Source organism: Trachemys scripta, chromosome 8, assembly GCF_013100865.1.
Source record: "Trachemys scripta elegans isolate TJP31775 chromosome 8, CAS_Tse_1.0, whole genome shotgun sequence".
Classification (NCBI taxonomy): Eukaryota; Metazoa; Chordata; order Testudines; family Emydidae; genus Trachemys; species Trachemys scripta.
The window spans coordinates 97,136,535-97,156,717 of NC_048305.1; the positions used below are offsets into that span (position 1 = coordinate 97,136,535).

The following is a 20,183-nucleotide window of genomic DNA, read 5'->3' on the forward strand; positions in this document are numbered from 1 at the left end:
CACACAATCCATGTGTATGTGTGAGAGAAACAAAGAATGTGCTGGAGTTTAGTCGGTTGCACTTGGATAACTAATGTAAACTCTCTAGGTGAAATCCTGATCAAGGTGACAACCCTTCCATAGACTTCAGTTGAGTGAGGATTTTACCGTCTCTCCTGTCTTTGATGTCTTTCATGCAAGTCTCTAGTAAACTAGCATCACACCAGAAATGTAGTTTCAGTAAAGATCATTTTAAAATATACCTCACTTTTAAAAACTCCTCCATGGAGCTGATTTCAAGGCTAACGACTTGGTTTCTCAAATAAACTGTTTGAGATCCCAAATGGCTGAGGGGGCAACTTCCTATCAGTGCAGGCAGGAGCAGCCCTAGGTAGATGGAAAATGTGTTCCACACTCCACCCAGAGTAAGCTGGACAGGGAGTGGAACTCACCAGAGTGCAATACACAACACCTATCCCTAGGAAAACAGTAGAGATGGTTGAAAAAAAATGTCCCCACAGCAAATTATAACTTCTTGGCAAAAGAATCAAAAATTGAAAAATTTCAGCCAAGAACTGAAAAATGTCGGCTGAAAAATCTGGTCTGAAAACATTTCCATTCAGAACTGCTGCCGTGGTGCTTCCTAGGAATGTTAATTCTGGTGCCTCATGCACTCGTTCTCCTTTGCGGGTCAGGCTTCCAGACTATATTTCCCATGATGCACCACAGACACTCCTCTTGCTGAGCCAGTGCAGTGTAACATGGAATTCCCTCTCTGCAGTGCATCATGGGAGAGGTCTGATGTAAAAACCTGGCTCATAGAAGAGAATAGAGGAATGGAACACCTGAACCACAGCTCCCATGATGCACTGCAGCAACATTTTCATTTTTTGGACAAAAATTTTCAGTTTTGGGGTGTTCAGTTTTTCAAACTGAAAAGTCAAAATTTTCCACAGAAAGCAGATGCTCTTTGCAAAAAATTGCCTTTTGATGAAAACTCAGTTTTCTTTGGAAAAAAAAATTCGAGAGACAATTTTCAGCCAGCTCTGGTAAACAGAAGAGCAGTGCATAATTCTTTATTTATGTCAGGATTTTAAAGTTCTGGCAATTTGATCTTATTAGCACATGTGATCATCTGAAATTACATGCGAGGATGTATTTGTAAGGCCTGATCTCGTGAGGTATAAGTATCTTTAACTTCCATTAGCACTTCACAAGAGCAAGATCCTACTAGTGTTACAGTAGTTACTAGATGGAAAGGCGTACAATAAATGTACGATATGCAGTATTTGAGGAGAACGTACAGCTCCAGTTAATACAATCTTGGATGAGCTTAAATTTTTGCAAAATGCAACGAGCAGGTCTAATGTATCCTTGGCAGTCTTGTTTTACTTCTTGGAAATATCACTTACAATACAGGAACATGACCCAGATCCTCAGTTGGAGTAAATCTGTATGGCTCTTTTGAAGTTTATGGAGTTTATACCACTTTACACCAGCTGGGATTCTGGCCCATAGAATTTGCCATGCCAAATCAGATATTTGGCATCCAGTTTTATTTACTACAAAGAGGGGAGTTTCCTTCTGTTTTTTGTTGTGTAAAATAGGGACCAGGCAAAACATCTGGAAATATGAAATGTAACAGGCTTTTAAAAAACAGCTGCAGTCTTGTCTTGAAGCAAAGCGAAACAGAGAAACGTATTTCAAAAGTGTGATTATATACTTCTAAGAGAGCAATGGGTAATGCTGCAAAAAATACAAGTTACCAGGGTACATTTGGTTAATTCTAACCACATGTGTTGGGAGGGCCATCTGAGTCTGACTAATTTTTTGCATTGTGACAAAAAGATGCATATTGGATTCAACACATTTTATTCAATAATCCTTTTTTGTTGTTGCAAGAAACAAGCTGATGACCAGTTAGGAAATTGGATAAGACCACCTGGTTAATTCAGCCCTTCCTGATATGTATCAGATACCAACAAATTCTATCATTGCGTACCTCAAACTACAGATTAGCATCCATATTAGAAACCAATAAAAGAACCCATTCTAACCACTTCGTTTTGTAGTGCAGCAGAACCGTACCAGAACAGAGGCTATGATGCTTATGTTTAATCCTTAACTAGATTCCATATTTCTTTCACACCAAACCATCTGTATTTCAGTCCCAGAGAGGGGTTGATATTTCAAGGGAAAAGAAATTATATATAGGATCACAAATATACCACTTCATGTTAATAACATAAATTTTAGAAATGGACCTTGGAATCCTGTAGTAGAATAGAAACAAAGCTAAATAGGAAAAGGTCTCATATTTTGGTAATGTCACTTGCAGTTAGGTGGTATGTTCCTGCAAGGATCTAACAACCCTTTCAATTTACTTCTGTTGGCTTTGGATCAGGCCTTAAGTACCCTCAACTTTGTCCATGGGAGTTGAAGGCACCCAGCAAAAAACACGCCGTACTGTGTAAAATCAGTTAAACTCTCCCATATTATTTGTACAATCACATTCTTTTTTCTCTTTTGGATCTTACATTTTTATACTAGTAGAACTCTGACTGTAATAATGATAATTCTTATTATGCATGTGTCTATACAATCTGGATCAGTATCTGTTTATCTGTATATACGCAGATCCTAATTCACACACCGACTAGCAAAATTCTACTCACCTGGTGAGTTTTTATGATAATTTTGGAAGACTGACATATCCTCATGAACAGTAGTACTTTTACATCTGCAATTGTTAGCTATAGCTCTTAATACTGTTTGTCCACATCAGTATTGGCTCTTGACCTATAGGATTTGTAATAGATGCTACACAGCACTATAAACTACCACTTTAAGCTTTCTTAATGAAACCAGAACAGTAAAAGCCAGTATTGCTCAGATAACCGGCTATATAGATATGGGGAATTGTTATACCCCATAAAGTTTCTTGTGCCAATTCATGTTAGACTCCTGGGGACATTCCGTGCCAAAAAATTAAAAATTCTGTGCCAAAAAATTAAAAATTATACATACAATATTTTAAAATTCTGCAAATTTTATTTGTCAAAATAACACTACACAATCATGCCACTTTCAATTATTTTGGTAATTTATTTCAAAATACCTGTCAGCAAGTATGTATGTAACAATACAAGACGCACACAAAAATTCCCCCAGGAGTAGAGAGTTAAAGAAACCCCTATGACAACTCAGTTCCTGTTTCTCTACCCCCTATCCCCCTAGAGCCTAGCGGAGGGGAGGGGGGGCAGACACCCAGAACCCCTCCTCCCCGAGAGCCCACCTTCGGGGCCCACTCAGCCAATACACCGCATCCCCTAACCCTCAGAGTGCAGCTGCAGTGTCCCCCCCGACCCAGATACCCACACCCCCTCCCTCCCAGAGCCCAGCCACATGCCCCCCCCCAGACCAGACACCCACCCCTCCCCAGAGCCCAGGGATCCAGAGGGAGAAACAGCCTGATGCTGTGTCCCAGGCTTGCATGGAGTTTCCTATGCACCAGCTAGGGCGACCAGACAGCATGTGTGAAAAATCGGGGAAAGAGGGGGGTGGGGGTAATAGGAGCCTATATAAGAAAAAGAGCCAAAAATTGGGACTATTCCTATAAAATTGGGACATCTGGTCACCCTAGCACCACCCTCTCCTTCCCTCAGGGCATGCTGGAAACTGCAGCTGCCAGGAACCCTCTAGCTGCCTCTCCCGCCCCCCAGCGGTGTCTTCTATGTGCAAGCTGGGCTCTGCCAAGTCCAGTGGCCTCTAGTGGTGGCCAGCAGCACTGCAGCCCATTTCCGTGGAGAAAAGGAAATTCTGCACACACAATGTTAATGTCTACAAAATTCTGCATTGCGCAGTGGCGCAGAATCCCCCCCAGAGTAATGTTAAAAACACTGTTTAAGTGAACACTTCAGAAGCTGAATGCTTGTTCTTTCTTTAAACTTCCTTACCAAAACCATATCTGAACCATACAATGTTAAGGTTCAGCACTGCACACTGCATGTGTGAGATATTTATAATAATCTAGTATTATCTATCCGCACACCGTGCCTTTCGTGATAGATGAAATTAATAGCACAAAATGATGTGTTTCACCCATAAATTTCAGCAGATGTTTGAGTTTTGGTTGATTTATTACATGTCTAGCTTGGGTTTTAACTGTACTCATTGTGGCTGCCCATGGTTTATTTAATAATGCTTTACAGAGATGTTTTATGGCTTTATTGCAGTTTGAAGGGTGCAACAAGGCATTCTCTAGGCTTGAAAACCTTAAGATTCACCTGAGGAGTCATACTGGAGAGAAACCTTACCTATGTCAGCACCCTGGCTGCCAGAAAGCTTTCAGTAACTCCAGTGATCGGGCAAAGCACCAGCGCACACACCTGGATACTGTAAGCATTACCTTATTTCATATTATGGCTTGCACAGAGAGTTTAAACAGGCTTTGTACAGGATCTGCATTGAAACTGGCATATGGCAGCTTCCATTTCATGAAAATGTCTGAATAATAAGAGGTGAAGGAAGAGTTGCTTTGATTTTTAGCTGCATGTATTGATTTAAATAATGGAAGATTCGCTCATTTAACCACTGAGGGCCAAATTCTATTACCCTTACTAAACCGAGGAATACCATACTTTGGTATTCCTCGGAATACTCCTGGAGTAAGGTGTTGCTCACCTTGAGGAACAGCATGTATAATAAGATACTCCTCTGTGTGAATAAACGGGGCAGAATCAAGGCTTGAAAAATTGTTGCTGTAAGAAATTCAATAGTTTTCTTGCTTATTTTGACAAAGTCTGATCTAAGTGACCACAGGATCATGGCAAACACCTTAAGAGAAAATAAATTAATGGACACAATTTTGTAAACCCCACCCTCCCAAAAGGCAAGAATACATCAACCATGCGTGATGTGTGAATAGTGCTAATGATTAACTGCATTGAAAATGAATTATAAGTACCAAGTTCTTCTCGCACATAGACGTGGTAGACCTTGTCTCTAATGTTCTGCTCTTAATGCATGCACAGCACATGGGGCCTGCTCCAAACCCTAATGATGTTCGTAGGAGTCTTTCCATTGACTTCCGTGATAGGCTTTGGATCAGGCCCTTGGAGAGTATGCCAGGAGAGCAGAATATCTGCAGTGTGATTCTCAGAAGTGGAGTTTTACCGAAGTGAATCTGCAGTGGGTGAGCCTGTGGAAGAAGACACATGATGTGCCTTTCTCCTTGATACATAATAAAAAGGCCATGTTAGCTGGCCTCTGTCAAGGATGTTTGGGGTTTCTGCAGGGCTGGCTCCAGGCACCAGCTAAGGAAGCAGGTGCTTTGGGCAGCCAATACAAACGGGCAGCACTCCGTCCGCTAGTGGGGCGGCCCGTCCGGGTCTTCAGCGGGAATTCGGCAGCGGGTCCCTCAGTCCCTCTCTTCCTCTTTGAGCTGCCCCCAAAGTGCCGCCGAAGAGGAAGAGTGGGAGTGAAGGACCCCCGCCGAACCGCCGCCGAAGAATGGAGCGGCGCGATTGAGCTGCCGCCAAAGTGCCATGGATCGGCCTTTTTTTTTTTTTCTCCGCCGCTCGGGGCAGCAGAAAACCTGGAGCCAGCCCTGGGTTTCTGATGTATTACCCATTCATCAGGGTTTCTTTTTTAAGTAGCCATTCTAAAAATTTTAATTTGGGCTGAAGCTGCCCTAAACCCTGATACGATTATTTCGCCGATTTTAAGGCAAAGGAAGCAAACAGACATCATAGGCCAATTAAGTCCCCAGCCTAGAGCTTGTGAAGAATAACAGCAAGAGTCATTCCTTTGTCTTTTTCAAAGAGGTGAATATATAGTTTAACATTTGGCCGAGTGTTTATGGGGCAGAACTTTGGAGTTTAATTGATATTTACTTTTTAAGCAGCTACACATTTCAGACAGTGCAGCATTAAGGAATGCGTAATGTACATTATGCCTTGCAAAAACAAACAAGTAAGAGAAGCGAGTCAGTCACATTTTCCAAACCCAAGCACACTTACAATAACAATGTTTTATTTATTTGAAAGTCAACCTGAAATATTTGAATTTGTAATTAGTTCTAAAATGTGTCTCTTTTGAAACTGAATATACTGTACGGGATACACATTTTTGAAGTTTAACTGCTTGAAGTTAATATAAAAACATATATATAAGCTTGACTCGCAAATGGAATATCATTTAGTAGAGCTTTTGTACAATTGTATAGTACGCTGAACAAAATAACCCAGAGTTCTTGTGTCTGTTGATCTATGTGATATTGCAAAAAAATCTCTAAACTTAGCTCTCTTTTCTTCTCCTTGTCTCTCTGTTTCTTTAACCTCTGAAATTCTCGTACAGCAGCACAAAGGTACAGTAATAATTTTTGACTAACTTTCAAAGTGTCTGGAACTGTTATTCACACTTCCCTGCTACAGGTTCTTTGAAATTCTCACTATATTCATATTCTGCCGAAACTAACATTCATTTGCCTGCTTCATTTAAGACCTGTGGTTTTTATTTAGTGTGTTGCCTGTTTTAGAATGTCAGTGTAAACAATTAATGATGCATGTATGGTTTTACTGTAAAGACTGGATGTAATATTAGCCCACAGGACTCAGAGACCTCTTTAAAAACTGATTACATATCGAAGGACTGTGTGAATGTCTAAGCAAAAAGATTTAGGCTATTAAAGATGGGCATTTTTCTGATCTAGTTTCCCCATCACTAATAGCGATACCATGGCTAGAAAAATATTCTGCTGGTTCTTCTATTAAGGAAGGTTTCCATAGTCCTTCCTCACATGTCTGTTCTCTGTGTATTCTAAAGACTCTCAATAAATCTACTTTCCTACGTAAGTTTCTGAGTAGGTATTGTGATAGCCTTTAAGGCTTTGAGTTGGTGAATGATCCTATTATTCCTTTGGAAATTTCCTCTTGATATAAGGAACAGGGTTATTTATCCTCTGGAGGTACCTAGAAAGAAAAAAGGATTTACGTGGATGCTTATTTCGTATGGAGCGCATTTGGTATTGATTTAAAACTCCGCATGTAGGTCAATCCATCGTTTATCTTCTCAGAAAGGAGAATATGTAAATAATTACAGTGACCAGTTAGATTGGGTTGGTTTGATTAAATAACTGAAATTACTAGCTCATATTTCCCACGGTGAAAGCAGAATTAGGGAAGTTATCTGTGCTGCAATTAGGAAGGGGTGTCATCACTCTTCCAGTGCTGCTGAAATTCATTTTATCTGTACCAAGCCAGAGCTACTGGGCTTTATCCAAATGAAGTGCAGGGTTTTATCTAAGCAGAACCACAGCATGGGAATGCAGCTCCTGACTACAGAATCACGACTCCATCACTTTTTTCCACGCGTGACCCCTTCTGTGCAAACCAAGGGGGTAAATGGCACCCCTATATTGCCATTCTGCTGGGAGTCCCAATCCCACTCCTCCCTTGCTGCCTTTACATAAGGCTTTAGTGGTGCAATTGGGCTTGTGTGCACTTTGCACTGCAGGTGAAAGTGACCATGTCGGAATGCTTTCTATGAAAAGAGAAGAGGTTCAAATGTGTGACTCTGATCTCAGCCCTTGAAGGTGATCAGAGCACAAAGGTGAGAGGCCAAACCCAACCTCCTGGGAGGACACTAAAAGAACTTACTGGCCCATGTACTGAGGCCCCTCTGCCATAGTACATTGGCATGATGGGTGGGCAGGCAAACAAGCTCCAAAAAGCCACAGGAAAAAAACAGCAAAATTAGGCTCTGGTTAGAGGTTCTTTGAGGCTTGGCATGAAGCGATCCTTTGTTACCACCTGAGTGTGACCAAGTACCTTGGGAATAACACATTCATTTAGGATTTCCCTAACAGTTTAAAGGTTGCCTTTTGTTGTCAGGGCCCAGAAGTGGTGCCACAGCCAAATTAGGCATTTGGTCAGGCTTGCATTAGCTGGGGCTTACCAAGAGGGCCCTGCAGCTGTTCTGTTGTAATAGGAAGGAGCTTCGATACCCTCCAGATAGAGAAGAGTGTTCTTCCTGCATGTAGGAGAAGTATCTTTCTACCACGTGAAAGGAATCCATTGGAACTGCTCAGCTAAACTAGGCTGTTCTTGCCACTTGAAGATCTTCATGTTGTGCCATCGCAGAGAGGTAACCTCTGGCAGATACTATTCACAGCTGGAGAGGGCTTTCCCTGGCAAGGTCAACAATGCTGAGTTTTTCTGTATTTGTTGATTTGCTGTAATGTTTGTGTTTAGTGTTATTTGTATGAGTATAAATTGTGTAAATAAAGCATTTGTGTTATTTAAAACAGGAACAGGAAAAATGTGTGAAAGCACTCCAGTGTTAATGCCTTAGTTTTTGCTTTGCAACATATGTGACACTGTCTGTGTAAAACCAGTAGGAAGTCAGAATCAGGAGCCACGTTTTTTTCTTTTTTTTTTTTGTAATGATACTTAAAGATCTTTGCAATACTGTGTCACATACTGAGTGGATTGTATACAAAGTAAATGCCTCTCCAAAGAGGCAAAAAGGTACTATTTTTGTACTTGCAAAAAGTGGAAATACTATAATGTTCTCAAAACCCAACTATTTATTCCTCATTATTATTTAATTCAGTCCAGTAATCAATCCCCAAAAGTGTAAGAGTACAGATGTGTTAAGTGCTCTCAGGATTTGGACTGACTTCAGAATATGAGCTGTCATTGCTGTTCTGTGTGCGCCACAGCTGGCCCACAGCCAGACTTGTTATACACAGAAGTATTTGCAAAACTAGAGGTTGCAAGCTGAGCAAACAGCTTGGGGTTTTACAATATGTTTTCACATAAATTATAGTCTCCAGCTATTTTGTATTCTAATTGTTGAACTCGGGCTTCATATTATAAAGGTAGGTGCCTATAAAAGCTGAAATCCTTCCCTTTCTTTTTCTTTTCCATGCATTTACAGAAACCATATGCCTGTCAAATTCCTGGGTGCTCCAAACGCTACACGGATCCAAGTTCCCTGCGCAAACATGTGAAAGCTCATTCTGCCAAAGAACAACAGGTGCATAAGAAGGTAAGGCCATCGATCAAAACTGTGGCATGCTCAAATGAACACTTACTGAAATTTCATCAATATGTTTGTTTTTAATTGGTCTGTGATTTATGTTTTTTCAAATCAGGATTTCACTGTGTTGTTGCTAGGTGAAAATTGAACTTCCTGATGGTTTTTCACTGTTGCCAGTCAGACTTCCATTTTCTTGTTGCAGTGATTCTCAATGCTATTTTTCCCCCCCTTGCAGAGCGGTTTGCTCTGCACTATTAAACCAGGCCCTTCTTTCAAATTCCCTCCTGTTCATCCTTCTGACATATGACTCCAAATTCTGCTCTCATTCACACCCAAATCAAATGGGTCGCTTAGTTTAGCAGCTCATTTAAAATATGGGTGAATCCCACACCTGAATAATTTATAAATGTCAGGAAAAATGTGATATTTTAGTAGGTTAGAAAAAACACCCTCTATAGACCATTGGGCCTGTGTTTTAAACACATTTATAAATCATTTCAAACCCACATTGCTCATTATGTATTTACTAGTATTCCATCCAGCCAAATATTTTATGAAAAAAACCATGGGTTTCTATGGGTTCAATCCTGAATTCATTGTTATTTTTGTTGTTATTGGAATAGGACCTGAAGGTTCCAGGCAAAGATCAGGGCCCTGTTACAGTAAGGCATTGTTCGCTAATTAATGAAAGGATGATGGCTGCCCCAAAGAGCTTACAGTTTAAGTATATGAGAGGAGATAACATGTGGATACAATAGACGAGAGGATGTGGGGGATTATAAAATAACAATGAGGCAATTGTGATTAGCATAATAAGCAGCAGTCACACCACACCAGCTGCCTAGTCATTGTTCAGAATTTTGTAGGCATCACAGCAAGGTGGGATTTAAGGAAAATGGAGCAGATGGGAGGTGACAATACAACAGGACACAAGAGTGGATACAGGTAGGGAGCAGCTAGTAGTGAAGAGCCTCAAAGGTAAGGACCAGAAGCTTGTACTTAATGCAGCGGAGTGCAGGAGCCAGCGGAGGGACTCAAAGAGAGAGGCAACAATATCACAATGGAGGTTATTTTAGCAGTAGAATTTTGAAGGGACCATGGAGGAGCAAGATGGATGTCAAGAAGGCCAGAGAGAAAGCGATTGCAGTAGTCTGGACAGGATATAAGGGCCTAGATAAATGTTCATGATTTGGACAGAGAAAGGGACAGAATTGGTCATGGCATGGAGGAGGAAGAGGCAAAAGCTTTGGAAATGGCCTAGGTGTACATGTCTAGGAGAGGCCAGAGACAGGGTTATGGACCACAGTGATAGGGTGTCCTTATGTGGTAGAACTCCCAGGAAAGTTCTGAATTCAGCGTGGGTTTTGCCTGACAAGTGATACCCAAATGCTCTGGTCTCCCTCTTCTTGTAGAGAGGCTGGGAACAGACCAATAACAACAAGAAGTAAAGGCAGCAGGGACAGGAGATGAAGTAACAGCAGCAGCCCATGATACCACCAGTAGCTCCCTACATGGGGTTTCAGATCTACAGTTCCAAGGGTTCTGGTGTAAGAGGTGATGGAGAAGGAAGGCAGTGGAGCCAGGAGGAAGATGGCTTTCTGTGGCATCATCCCGCATGACCCTCTTGGGCATTTGCAATGCAAAATAGCCCTGTCAGCACTTTATTATGTGGAAACACCCTCTTACTCCATACCCGTCTCTCCCTTGGGAGTAGCTGAACCTGACTGCTGGAGAGGGGTTCTCATCACAGATTGTGTGCTAGTGGAATGATGCTCACGTATAGTCTTTCCTCTTTTCCTGGAATTCTGTGGTTTTGCCTCTAGCTACTTTGGAGTGCTTTATGCGCACCATTTTTTATAGTGGCCTGTAACAGCATATCAAGTTCTAGGATCCTGAATAGAGATACAGAGCTCTTCTACTGCCTCACGCCAATGTGAGGACCCTACAGACAGATGCAGTTATTTCTGCTGATTTACCCTGGCAGCCAGATCACATGGGACTTATCTCCAAACTTGAAGTATGGAAAGGTTTAAGAGCCCAGGAGTTTCCAATCTCCTCTTTGGATTTTCCCCACGAAGGATGTGATTTCCTAGTAGTCAGAAGGCCCCACCCTGCAAACACTGGTGTACATCCTTAACTCTAGGCATGGGCGCAGTCCCTTTGACTCCAAGTATATACGTGGGTGTTTATAGGATTGTGATCTATGTTTATACAGATCTTGGAGCCATTCAGAATTTTTATTAAAAAGACTTCTAAAGATAGCAGCAGATTTAAAATGTATTTTGATCAGACTTCTATGAAAATGAAGTAAAGCATGTATCATCAGTAAAGAACTAATAAGCAAAATAAATATTTCACTTGCACATTTTCCCCCTCCAATATGTTTAACTGAAAGTATAGTTCGATGTTTCTAAAACTGACTCCAGTCTCTTCCCATCTCCAATCTGAAACAGGAAGAATGAGCAAATGGCTGTTTTTAGTTGCTTCATCATTTGCAGTTTGACTCAGCAAAGGCAGATCTATCCATTGTTATCTATGTTTGCTGAATTCTAAGTAGAAGTGACTTAGCCGAGAAAGAAAAATTAACAGGCTGCTCTGCCCACACGTTTGACTCATCCAACCAATAAGCACAATCTTTGATTTTTTGAAAAATGTTCTGGGCAGAGATTTACATCAGAGGAGCCCTGAATATTTAGTCCATACCTTAGAGGAGGTTTGTTAGATCTTTCTCAATTTTTTTTTTTTTAGGAGAACAAAATCTAGGATGCTAGTGGTTAATTTAGTAGTAGTTAAAGTTTTATTGGCTTCAGCTGCAGATTGTTATCCAAAATGCTAGATATTTATCTTAAAAAAACAAATGCCTGGATAACAGAACCCTAAATAGGTTTGCCTGGACCTTCCATTTAGAATAACTAATCCCAGGGGAGATTGGTATGCAAAACTGTAAACTTCAAAACAATAACTATTAATGGCCACAGAATACGATGGCTATTTGTGTAATGTGAGCACTATATTATGACAAACATTTGGCAACATAAGCATGTTTGAAGGAGAATTAGAAATGCTTTTCTTTCTTAATTCTCCCCTCCTGCTGTTTTTAATATGATCGACGTTGTGGTTTTCAGAGCATGCTACAGACACTTTTGCCAGAGCATTAATTTACATGGAGACCAGCTGACACATCGGTGATACCTCTTACACATTACCGACATTGCCTTATTTCGCCAGTTTTAATCTGATAAGCACAAACACTTTTCTTTCCCTATCAAAAGTCTTTCCAAGTGTCACAGTTTCAAAAACAATGCAAACCTTTTGCCAAAGAACCCAAAAACACTACAGAGAGCTAGAAATATGTAGTTAAATTATGCCATAAAATTGAAGAAACATAGGGTACTTTGTTTCTGAACCAAAATGCTGTTGGTGTAAGATTAGCACTTAACTTGTGTGCTTAAGAAAACCCAATGACCTCTAATTAGAAATACTTAGTACCGGGTATATCCTCAATTACACTAAGTTCCTAAGAATGACATTTTGTTCCTTCCTTCTATACATAGGCTATAACCAAACAGACATATGAATTCAATTAGCTACAGTTTGGTTTACTTTGAAATAAGATCTCTTTGTTTTATCCTCCTCTTACAGCTACATTCATGTACTGATATTGAACAAGATGTACTAAGTGAATGCTTAGCTATACAGCAACTCCACACATCTTCACAACACATTTTGGATGGGAAGTGTGGTAGATCTATAGGTCACCATGACCTAATAGCAGGTAAGAATAATTCCAGTAAATATGATGTTATATGTGTCATTTTAAATAAGGATTATTAAAGACCTTGGGCCACTGTGGAAAAACAGCCCGTTATGTTTAAGATTGTAAAAACCAGAATGTAGGTTATAAATGAGGTTAAAAATGTATAGTGCATTATTTCACCATTGTATCGCAGGTGATCAATTATAAATTTTTCAGAGATGCTGAGCACCATTGCTCTCTTTAATTTTATATGACGTTGTGGGTCTTCAGCATCTCTGAAAATCACGCTCAATCTCTTTAAGTTTGTGTTGGTCTCAGCAGCACACAAATGCACAAGCTATGTTAAAGCACAGCAGTTCTAACAAAGACAGAAATTCACAGATAAACTTCCTGTTCTGCTCCCAAACAGATATCCCCCATTAAATATATCCCTTTTTTGGCTGTGGAGATATAGGTGTTATCTGGAGTGCAGGAGTTGCTTCCATTACAAAAATATCCCTGCTGCCTGTTCGTGGGTGAGTTGCCAGAGGGGTGAGGGTGTGGCTTTGTGCATGCCAAACAGGGGAAATTTTACCAATGGAAACTTAGGTAGCTACAGGGCTGGTCGGAGCAGGGGATTGAGGGAATCTAAATATTGGATTTAGCCTCCTAAAGTGGAAGTTCGTCACCTTGATCTAGTGCTTACTGGTTTTTGTTTGTTTGTTTGTTTGTTTGTTTGTTTGTTTTAAATGATGAAAACAGATTAGCCCTGACACTTCTACATTCCCCTTCCCAACTGGGCACAGTGGGCCCCTGGCCTCTGATTTTCACTGATGTCATATTGGATTCTTGTGTCACTATTAGGTATGAAGGTGATGATGACTACTGCTATGATATGTTATCAATGGAAGAACATTCTTCTTTTGATGCTGCAGTACTACAGAGTAAATACTGTGGCAGTTAGTAGCATAAAATTTTCCCGATTGGATCAGACCTATGGTCCATCTAGTCCAGTAGTCTATCCCTGTAAGTGGCCATCACCAGATGCTTCAGAGGAACGTGCAAGACACCCTGGAATAGGCAAATGTTGGATAATCTTCCCCCATCCTACTTAGATTGTAAGCTCCTCAGGGCCAGGACAGTCTCTTTATTCTGTGTTGTACAGCACCTAGCACAATAGGGGCCTGGTCCAGAGACTCCTGCTTCGATACAAATAATAATAATCCCTAATAATTAGAGATTGACTTAAACTTAAAACTTGAAGTTTTATATCACTTTTTTGTTAACTTTATTATATGATAATTCTGGATGTTCTTCTTGTCCATGTGACTGTCCAGTCTCAATTTGAATCTTAAGTTCTTGGCCTCAGCAACATCCTGTGGCAGTGAGTTCCAGTCTACATGTTTTCTGAAATAATTTCTTGTTATCAATTTTGAATTTGCCAGCATTCAATTTCAGTAAATGCCCCTTTTTTTCCTGTTACAAGAGAGTGGGAGCAAAAGCATCTACCTTCTCCAGACCATTCACTTTATATACTGTTACAAGGCCCCCTTGTATTTGCCTCTTTTCTAAGGTAAACAGTCCCAATGTTTTTGATCTTTCTTCACAAGAGTTTTTCTAGGCCCCTAATCACTCTTGTCACCTGGCTCTGAATCCCCTATATATCCTTTTTGAGATGGGGTGACCAGTACTTCACAGAGCATTCCAGATGAGGCCAGCCCATTGATTTATATAATGGCATTATAATATTTTCCATATTATTCTCCATCCTGTTCCTTATACATCCTAGCATCTTTTTTGACCACAGATGCACATTAGAAATGGAAGAGATGTATTACATCATTTTGCATCCATCACCTTGTATGGTCTGGATAGAATCTCCAGAGAAAGGATGTAATAGACATTAATTTGCTGTTTTCATTCTGTATTTGCTTAAATAGCTATCCACATAAATACTAGTTATGGATAGACTGTCCATGGTCCTTGTAGGCATGTACAGAGGGATGGGGGGCTATGGACTCCAGGCATAAGAGCTGAGGCCAATTTGCAGTCCATGTAGTGGGGGGCATCGTGGGTTTCTCAAGTTGGATTTCTAAAAGTGAGCCACTTAGAAGTAGAATAGGTCAGTTCTGAAATTGTGCATCTAAGGCTTGGTCTATATTAGAAAACTTGCCCTGTGTTAAAATCAATCTAGTTATGTAGGTGCAAACCCTTAAACAGACATATTTAAATCAATTTAGATTAATATAGCATTAACTTAAGTCACTTTAAGCATGACTTAAACTGATTCAAGTGAAATTTAAACCAGTTTAAGTGCATCTATAGAAGATGTTTGCACTGGTGTCATTAATCGATTTTAAACTGATCTAGTTACATTGGCGCACATTTTGTAATATAGTTAAACCCTAAATGATTTTGTTCACAGACAGACACGGAGTCCATGGTGAACTGGGGTTACAATACAAGAATTCCTGGCGCTGAGTTCCTCAGACATCACAAGAGGTCCTAGTATCCCTTGTGTGGCTTTGTTAGAGCAACTCTGAGAAGCATCTGAATCTACAAAAATCTTCAGCTTTTTACCAGTCCAGGTCTTCAAAAAAAGATAGTATCCTGGTTGACACCGTCTATAATCACTTTTACCCTATTGTAAATTAAAATAGCTGAATTATAACTCCCTGAGAATAAGATGTAATAGGAAAGGATAGTGACTTTTAATGCTCATGATGTTATTGGGATTCTGTGATGACACACAGAATGCTCTCGAGTATTGTTACATTCCTTCATTCAGTGTGGCAGGAAGATGTAGGACTATAGGATTGCGGAGGAATCATTTTAACTTTATCACCTGGGCTCTTCAAACTCATGAGGGCGCTAGCAGCACCTCCAGGATCGGCTTCTTGGTCGGTGCCATTAGCTGAGAGCCTTGTGTGGATTTCCCCAACCGCTTCAACTCTTCTGTGAAGAAACTGAAGGATCATTTATGTCTCCGCAGGATGGATTGCAGTGAATAGTGCCAGGACCAGTCTCAGATCCCAAAGGTCCTCAGTAAAACAAAATGTGTTAGAAAACAGGGAGAAAATTGAGCTCACAGATAAATGGTACAGAGACCATACCTCGCTTCTGAGCCTGAAGCCTGAGACACCCCTCCCACCACAACCTTGCCCAGCTTGGCCCCACCCCTTCTGATGTTACAGAAGAAAGAACAGAGAATAGGATGCTCATATTTCTCCAAGCTGTTAAAGCTTCATCCCTTTCTCCCTGACACACGACATTTCAGGTCAACCCTGGTGTTTGATCCACCAGAAGGCTGCTGCTGGCTCTCCCCTCACAGTGTCAGACTTTGCTATTTTTTGGTGTCTAAATGGAAGCTCAGCTCTTTTGGAAACCTGGCTTTATGCAGCTCTGAGTCACAGTCTTGAAGTAAAATTGCTCTAGTTCAGGAGTAGGCAACCTGAGGTGCCGAAGGTGGCATGTGAGCTGATTTTCAGTGGCACTCACACTGCCCAGGTCCTAGCCACTGGTCCAGGGGGCTCTGCATTTTAATTTAATTTTTAAATGAAGCTTCTTAAACATTTTAAAAACCTTATTTACTTTACATACAACAATAGTATAGTTATATATTATAGACTTAGAGAAAGAGACCTTCTAAAAACATTAAAATGCATTACTGGCACGCAAAACCTTAAATTAGAGTGAATAAATGAAGACTCAGCACCCCACTTCTGAAAGGTTGCCGACCCCTGCTCTAGTTCATGAATATCCCGTGTTTCTCAATAATGCCAATCTGTCCCCAATATGATTTCTTGGATGACTATATCTAATCTGTCACTGGGGTATTTTTAAAATCTAGTTTTAGTAAATCTCTTCCTATACTTCCACCAGGTCACATTACTCCATATGAGACCCCATCACATATTCCATATGAGAAAGAGACAGAGGAAATAAATCAAGGTGGAGAGACTATTTTACAGTGAAACAGAAGTTACCTCATATTACCTGCCCCACTATTCCAGTGGCAAAAATGATCCATCATCATTTAGAGCATATATAATATAATGCTGAACATTACAGAATCAAAGTAAAAGGATATTCACACAGTCGCCTATAGTTTGTAATGATATGTTCACTCTTTCAAATAAGCAACAGTAATATTTCAGGACAAATCAGGCTAGGGCATGGTATATAGTATACCATATGGACAAATATATAATGTCCTTTTCATTCCACTTGAAAATGCTCATGTATTTTTTCAAAGAAACCACAATATTAATGTGCAGAGCCCTGGGCCTCTGGGATTACTTGAATTACTGTGGACTTTTTTTCCCCAAGTTAAAGCTGCAGCATATTTTAAGTATGTCAGAGATGAAAGCCAACAATGCAGAAATGAAATGTTTAAAAAGTTCCCATCCCCTGTGTCCAACTTCAAAGCAGGCTTGTGCTTAGGCCAATGGCAGATATTACGGGGAAAGAATGCTCTGTGGCATGAAGAGGAATCCACAGTACGCAGCTGCTCAGACCTCGTTCCTTTTTATTTCCATTGCTAGATTGCTTCACTGTTGCCTAATTTAACCTCAAATATGCCACAGAGATTGTTGGAGGAAGAGCACTATAGCCAGAAACTGAGCATCATCTATGGCAAGGGAAGCTTTAAATGCTGCTTCTATCTCCATTCAAGGCCTATCTGGGCTTGCATTTTTATTATTGATTTTTGCTCTTCCTTGGCACACGTCGTGAAAAGGCACTAATCACAGATGCTCAGAGCACTGGTTTGGGAACAGATGTTAAGGCTAAAGGTTAAATCATTTAAAATGTTGATTGATGACATGTATTTATAAACTGAAGTGGCTAATGTGTTAAGAGGCCTGAGATGCACAGTCCCAAACTGGATCGCGACAGCAGGCATCAGTAATTTATAAGGCTTTCATGCAACTCTCTGCAGCTAGGAGATAGTTCTCCGTTTAAAAAAAAAAATGGGAAGAAAAATTTTACAAACATTGAGAAAAGACGAAATTGCAGCCTTTTGGGAGATTTGCCATGGTCACAGAGTTTTTCATACATATAGATTTTCTAGGAGAGACAATGAAATTTTGCAGAATGTGGATCTGAGTCTGCTTCCATTAAGAGAAAAATTGATCTTAGAGGGAGCAGGATTGGGCCATAAATGGTCAACTGTTATCCCTAGAGATTGATATTAACTTTAGTTTGATTATCATCAGTTTACTGGGTGCTAGCCATGCATATTGGAAGACAGTCCCTACCCCAAAGAGCTCACTTTCTTCCCTTCCTGCATAGTAAACCAGCTTCACATGGAGGACTCTACCATGGCTGGAGGATGGAATTCACACCTCCAACCTGTTCAGCTGCACTATCCCAGTTGGAATAGCCAGAGATGGAATAGCAGCTGCTGCTCTCTGCACCATTTTTTGCAATGTAAATACAGAGTCTGTATTTTCAGACTAGATGCATCCCCAGAGCACAAGAGGTGCCAGAGTTCCCCTCTCTTTGGCCCCTCTGGCCACACCCCACTTTGTAAGAAGATACCTGGTGCTACACTGTGCAATACTGTACATATGCATTCTTCCCTGCCAGTGTGACACCGAAAATGTTATGACTACCCCAAAGAATGCCGGGCTTGCTCTTTCGGTCCTCGTGCAGGCTGAGCTTCCAAGGGGTGGGTCTGCCTGAGGAAGCAAACAAGACATCAAAATTGCAACAAATCTAAACTTCCAGTGTGTCTTGAAAGTGAAGTGAAAATATGGTTAAAAATGAATTCCATTGAGCAATGCTGATATTTCAGAATAAGACCTAACACTGTGAAGGAAATAAAGTTAGTGTATTTTTAAAGCGGCCTTTCTTTGCAGTAATAACATAAATAAAAATGTATTCACTTTAACTAAATAGAAGTTTGGTTCACAATGACTCAACAGAAATGACTAATTTCTTGTTGCAGCCTAACATGGAATCTACTAGTAACTCGTCTATTCCATTGTGTGTGCCACATGGCCCTAAATGTACTCCTAATTATAGGCAAAAACAGTATGCTAGCAAAGTGAACAGTAGTGTCAATTATTTCTCTGTATTTCAGCTTTCTTGCTATGCACAAGCTCTACATAGTTCAAGAAATCAAGCCACATTTCTGTTTACTGCACTACAAGTTCAATGAACATGCACAGCCCTAGGGACACCCTACAACCTTTAAATACATTTAATCTTTGCATCCTTGTTTTACTGGAGACTAGATAGTGACTTCGCATAGTGAGAAGGATGGACACATGGGTGCATTGCCCCAGGAGCAGCCCAGGGGTAAAATGGTGATTCAGAGTCACAGTGCCTTCCCTGGTCCCTCCCCCATTGCTCTAGTGGGAAATCATCTGTACTGGCTCATACCAATGAGAGAATAGTTACCCATATGGGACATCCCAACTATACTGACTGGCATGTTGGAGGGGACAGAATCAAAACTCTGCCCATTTCTTGCCCATCTCTGCATACTTCTCACCCACATGCATGAAGAGCAGCTCCATGGAGCATGTTCAGTTCACTAGACCACGCAGGGCAGTGAGGGTGGGTGTGTGTGTGTGTGTGTGTGTGTGTGTGTGTTATGTCCCTCTGCTTCTCTGTGGGGGCACATCAAAGTTTATGATTTGTTCTTAATTACTCTGGCCCCATTCCTGATAGGTGCTGCACATCCTCCAATCCCTTTGGCTTTTATGTATTTAATTAAATGCGATCTGAGGACAGACCACACTTCTTAGGCTCAGGTCTTTTATTAGCATCCAGCCAATAAGGAAGAAAGTTATCCTTCCTTGAGCCAGAACCAACAAACAACTGAAATTATAGTCCATATTTGAGACAATAAGACAGTCCATGAGAAAGCCATTAAACATTATAGACCCCAAGCTCCATCCAAGAATGTAGAATATGCATGCATGTTCACCAGCTGCTGCGCAGATAAAGCTATCATTCACTTCGTTTTTAATTTTTAAGTGAATTATTGATAGTGAAAGGTGCCAGTCTCACAGCTGTGGAGAGGGAATGTCTGTTTATTCACAGAACAGGTACTGTATTTTGCTCTACACTGTCCCTCCAATTTACCGGGGTTCAATCTGTGTAAGAAGAACATCTAGGTGTGATCTTCTGGCTCAAAGTCTACATCTAATGAGCATTTGTCATAGCTTCAGACTGCCAACAAATGTGTAAACTGGGAGGAAGACTTTTGCAATGTGAAAATCAGTATGTTGTTTCAGGACAGTGACCCTTCCTGCCATTAACCTTCTGTACTGAAATAAGATTGCTGAGAAGGTGACAACAAATCAGTTCTAGCATCATCTGGAAGCACCTGAACTTTCCAGACCTTTTCAGTCTGGTTTTAGATGCTGAGACAGAGCTGATTTCATTGGCTTAGTTGATCATTTCCCCCTAGCAG

At 40.7% G+C, this 20,183-nt stretch overlaps 1 protein-coding gene across 2 annotated transcripts in view; it reads left to right on the forward strand.

The window, feature by feature from the left end:
* Positions 1-20,183, forward strand: part of GLIS1 (GLIS family zinc finger 1) — a 264,447-nt gene that overhangs the window by 208,847 nt on the left and 35,417 nt on the right. For both annotated transcript variants that reach the window (XM_034779847.1, XM_034779846.1), the window contains 3 exons: positions 4,215-4,376; positions 8,920-9,030; positions 12,664-12,796. In XM_034779847.1, the coding sequence (XP_034635738.1) occupies positions 4,215-4,376; positions 8,920-9,030; positions 12,664-12,796 (406 nt within the window). The remainder of the gene's footprint in view (positions 1-4,214; positions 4,377-8,919; positions 9,031-12,663; positions 12,797-20,183) is intronic.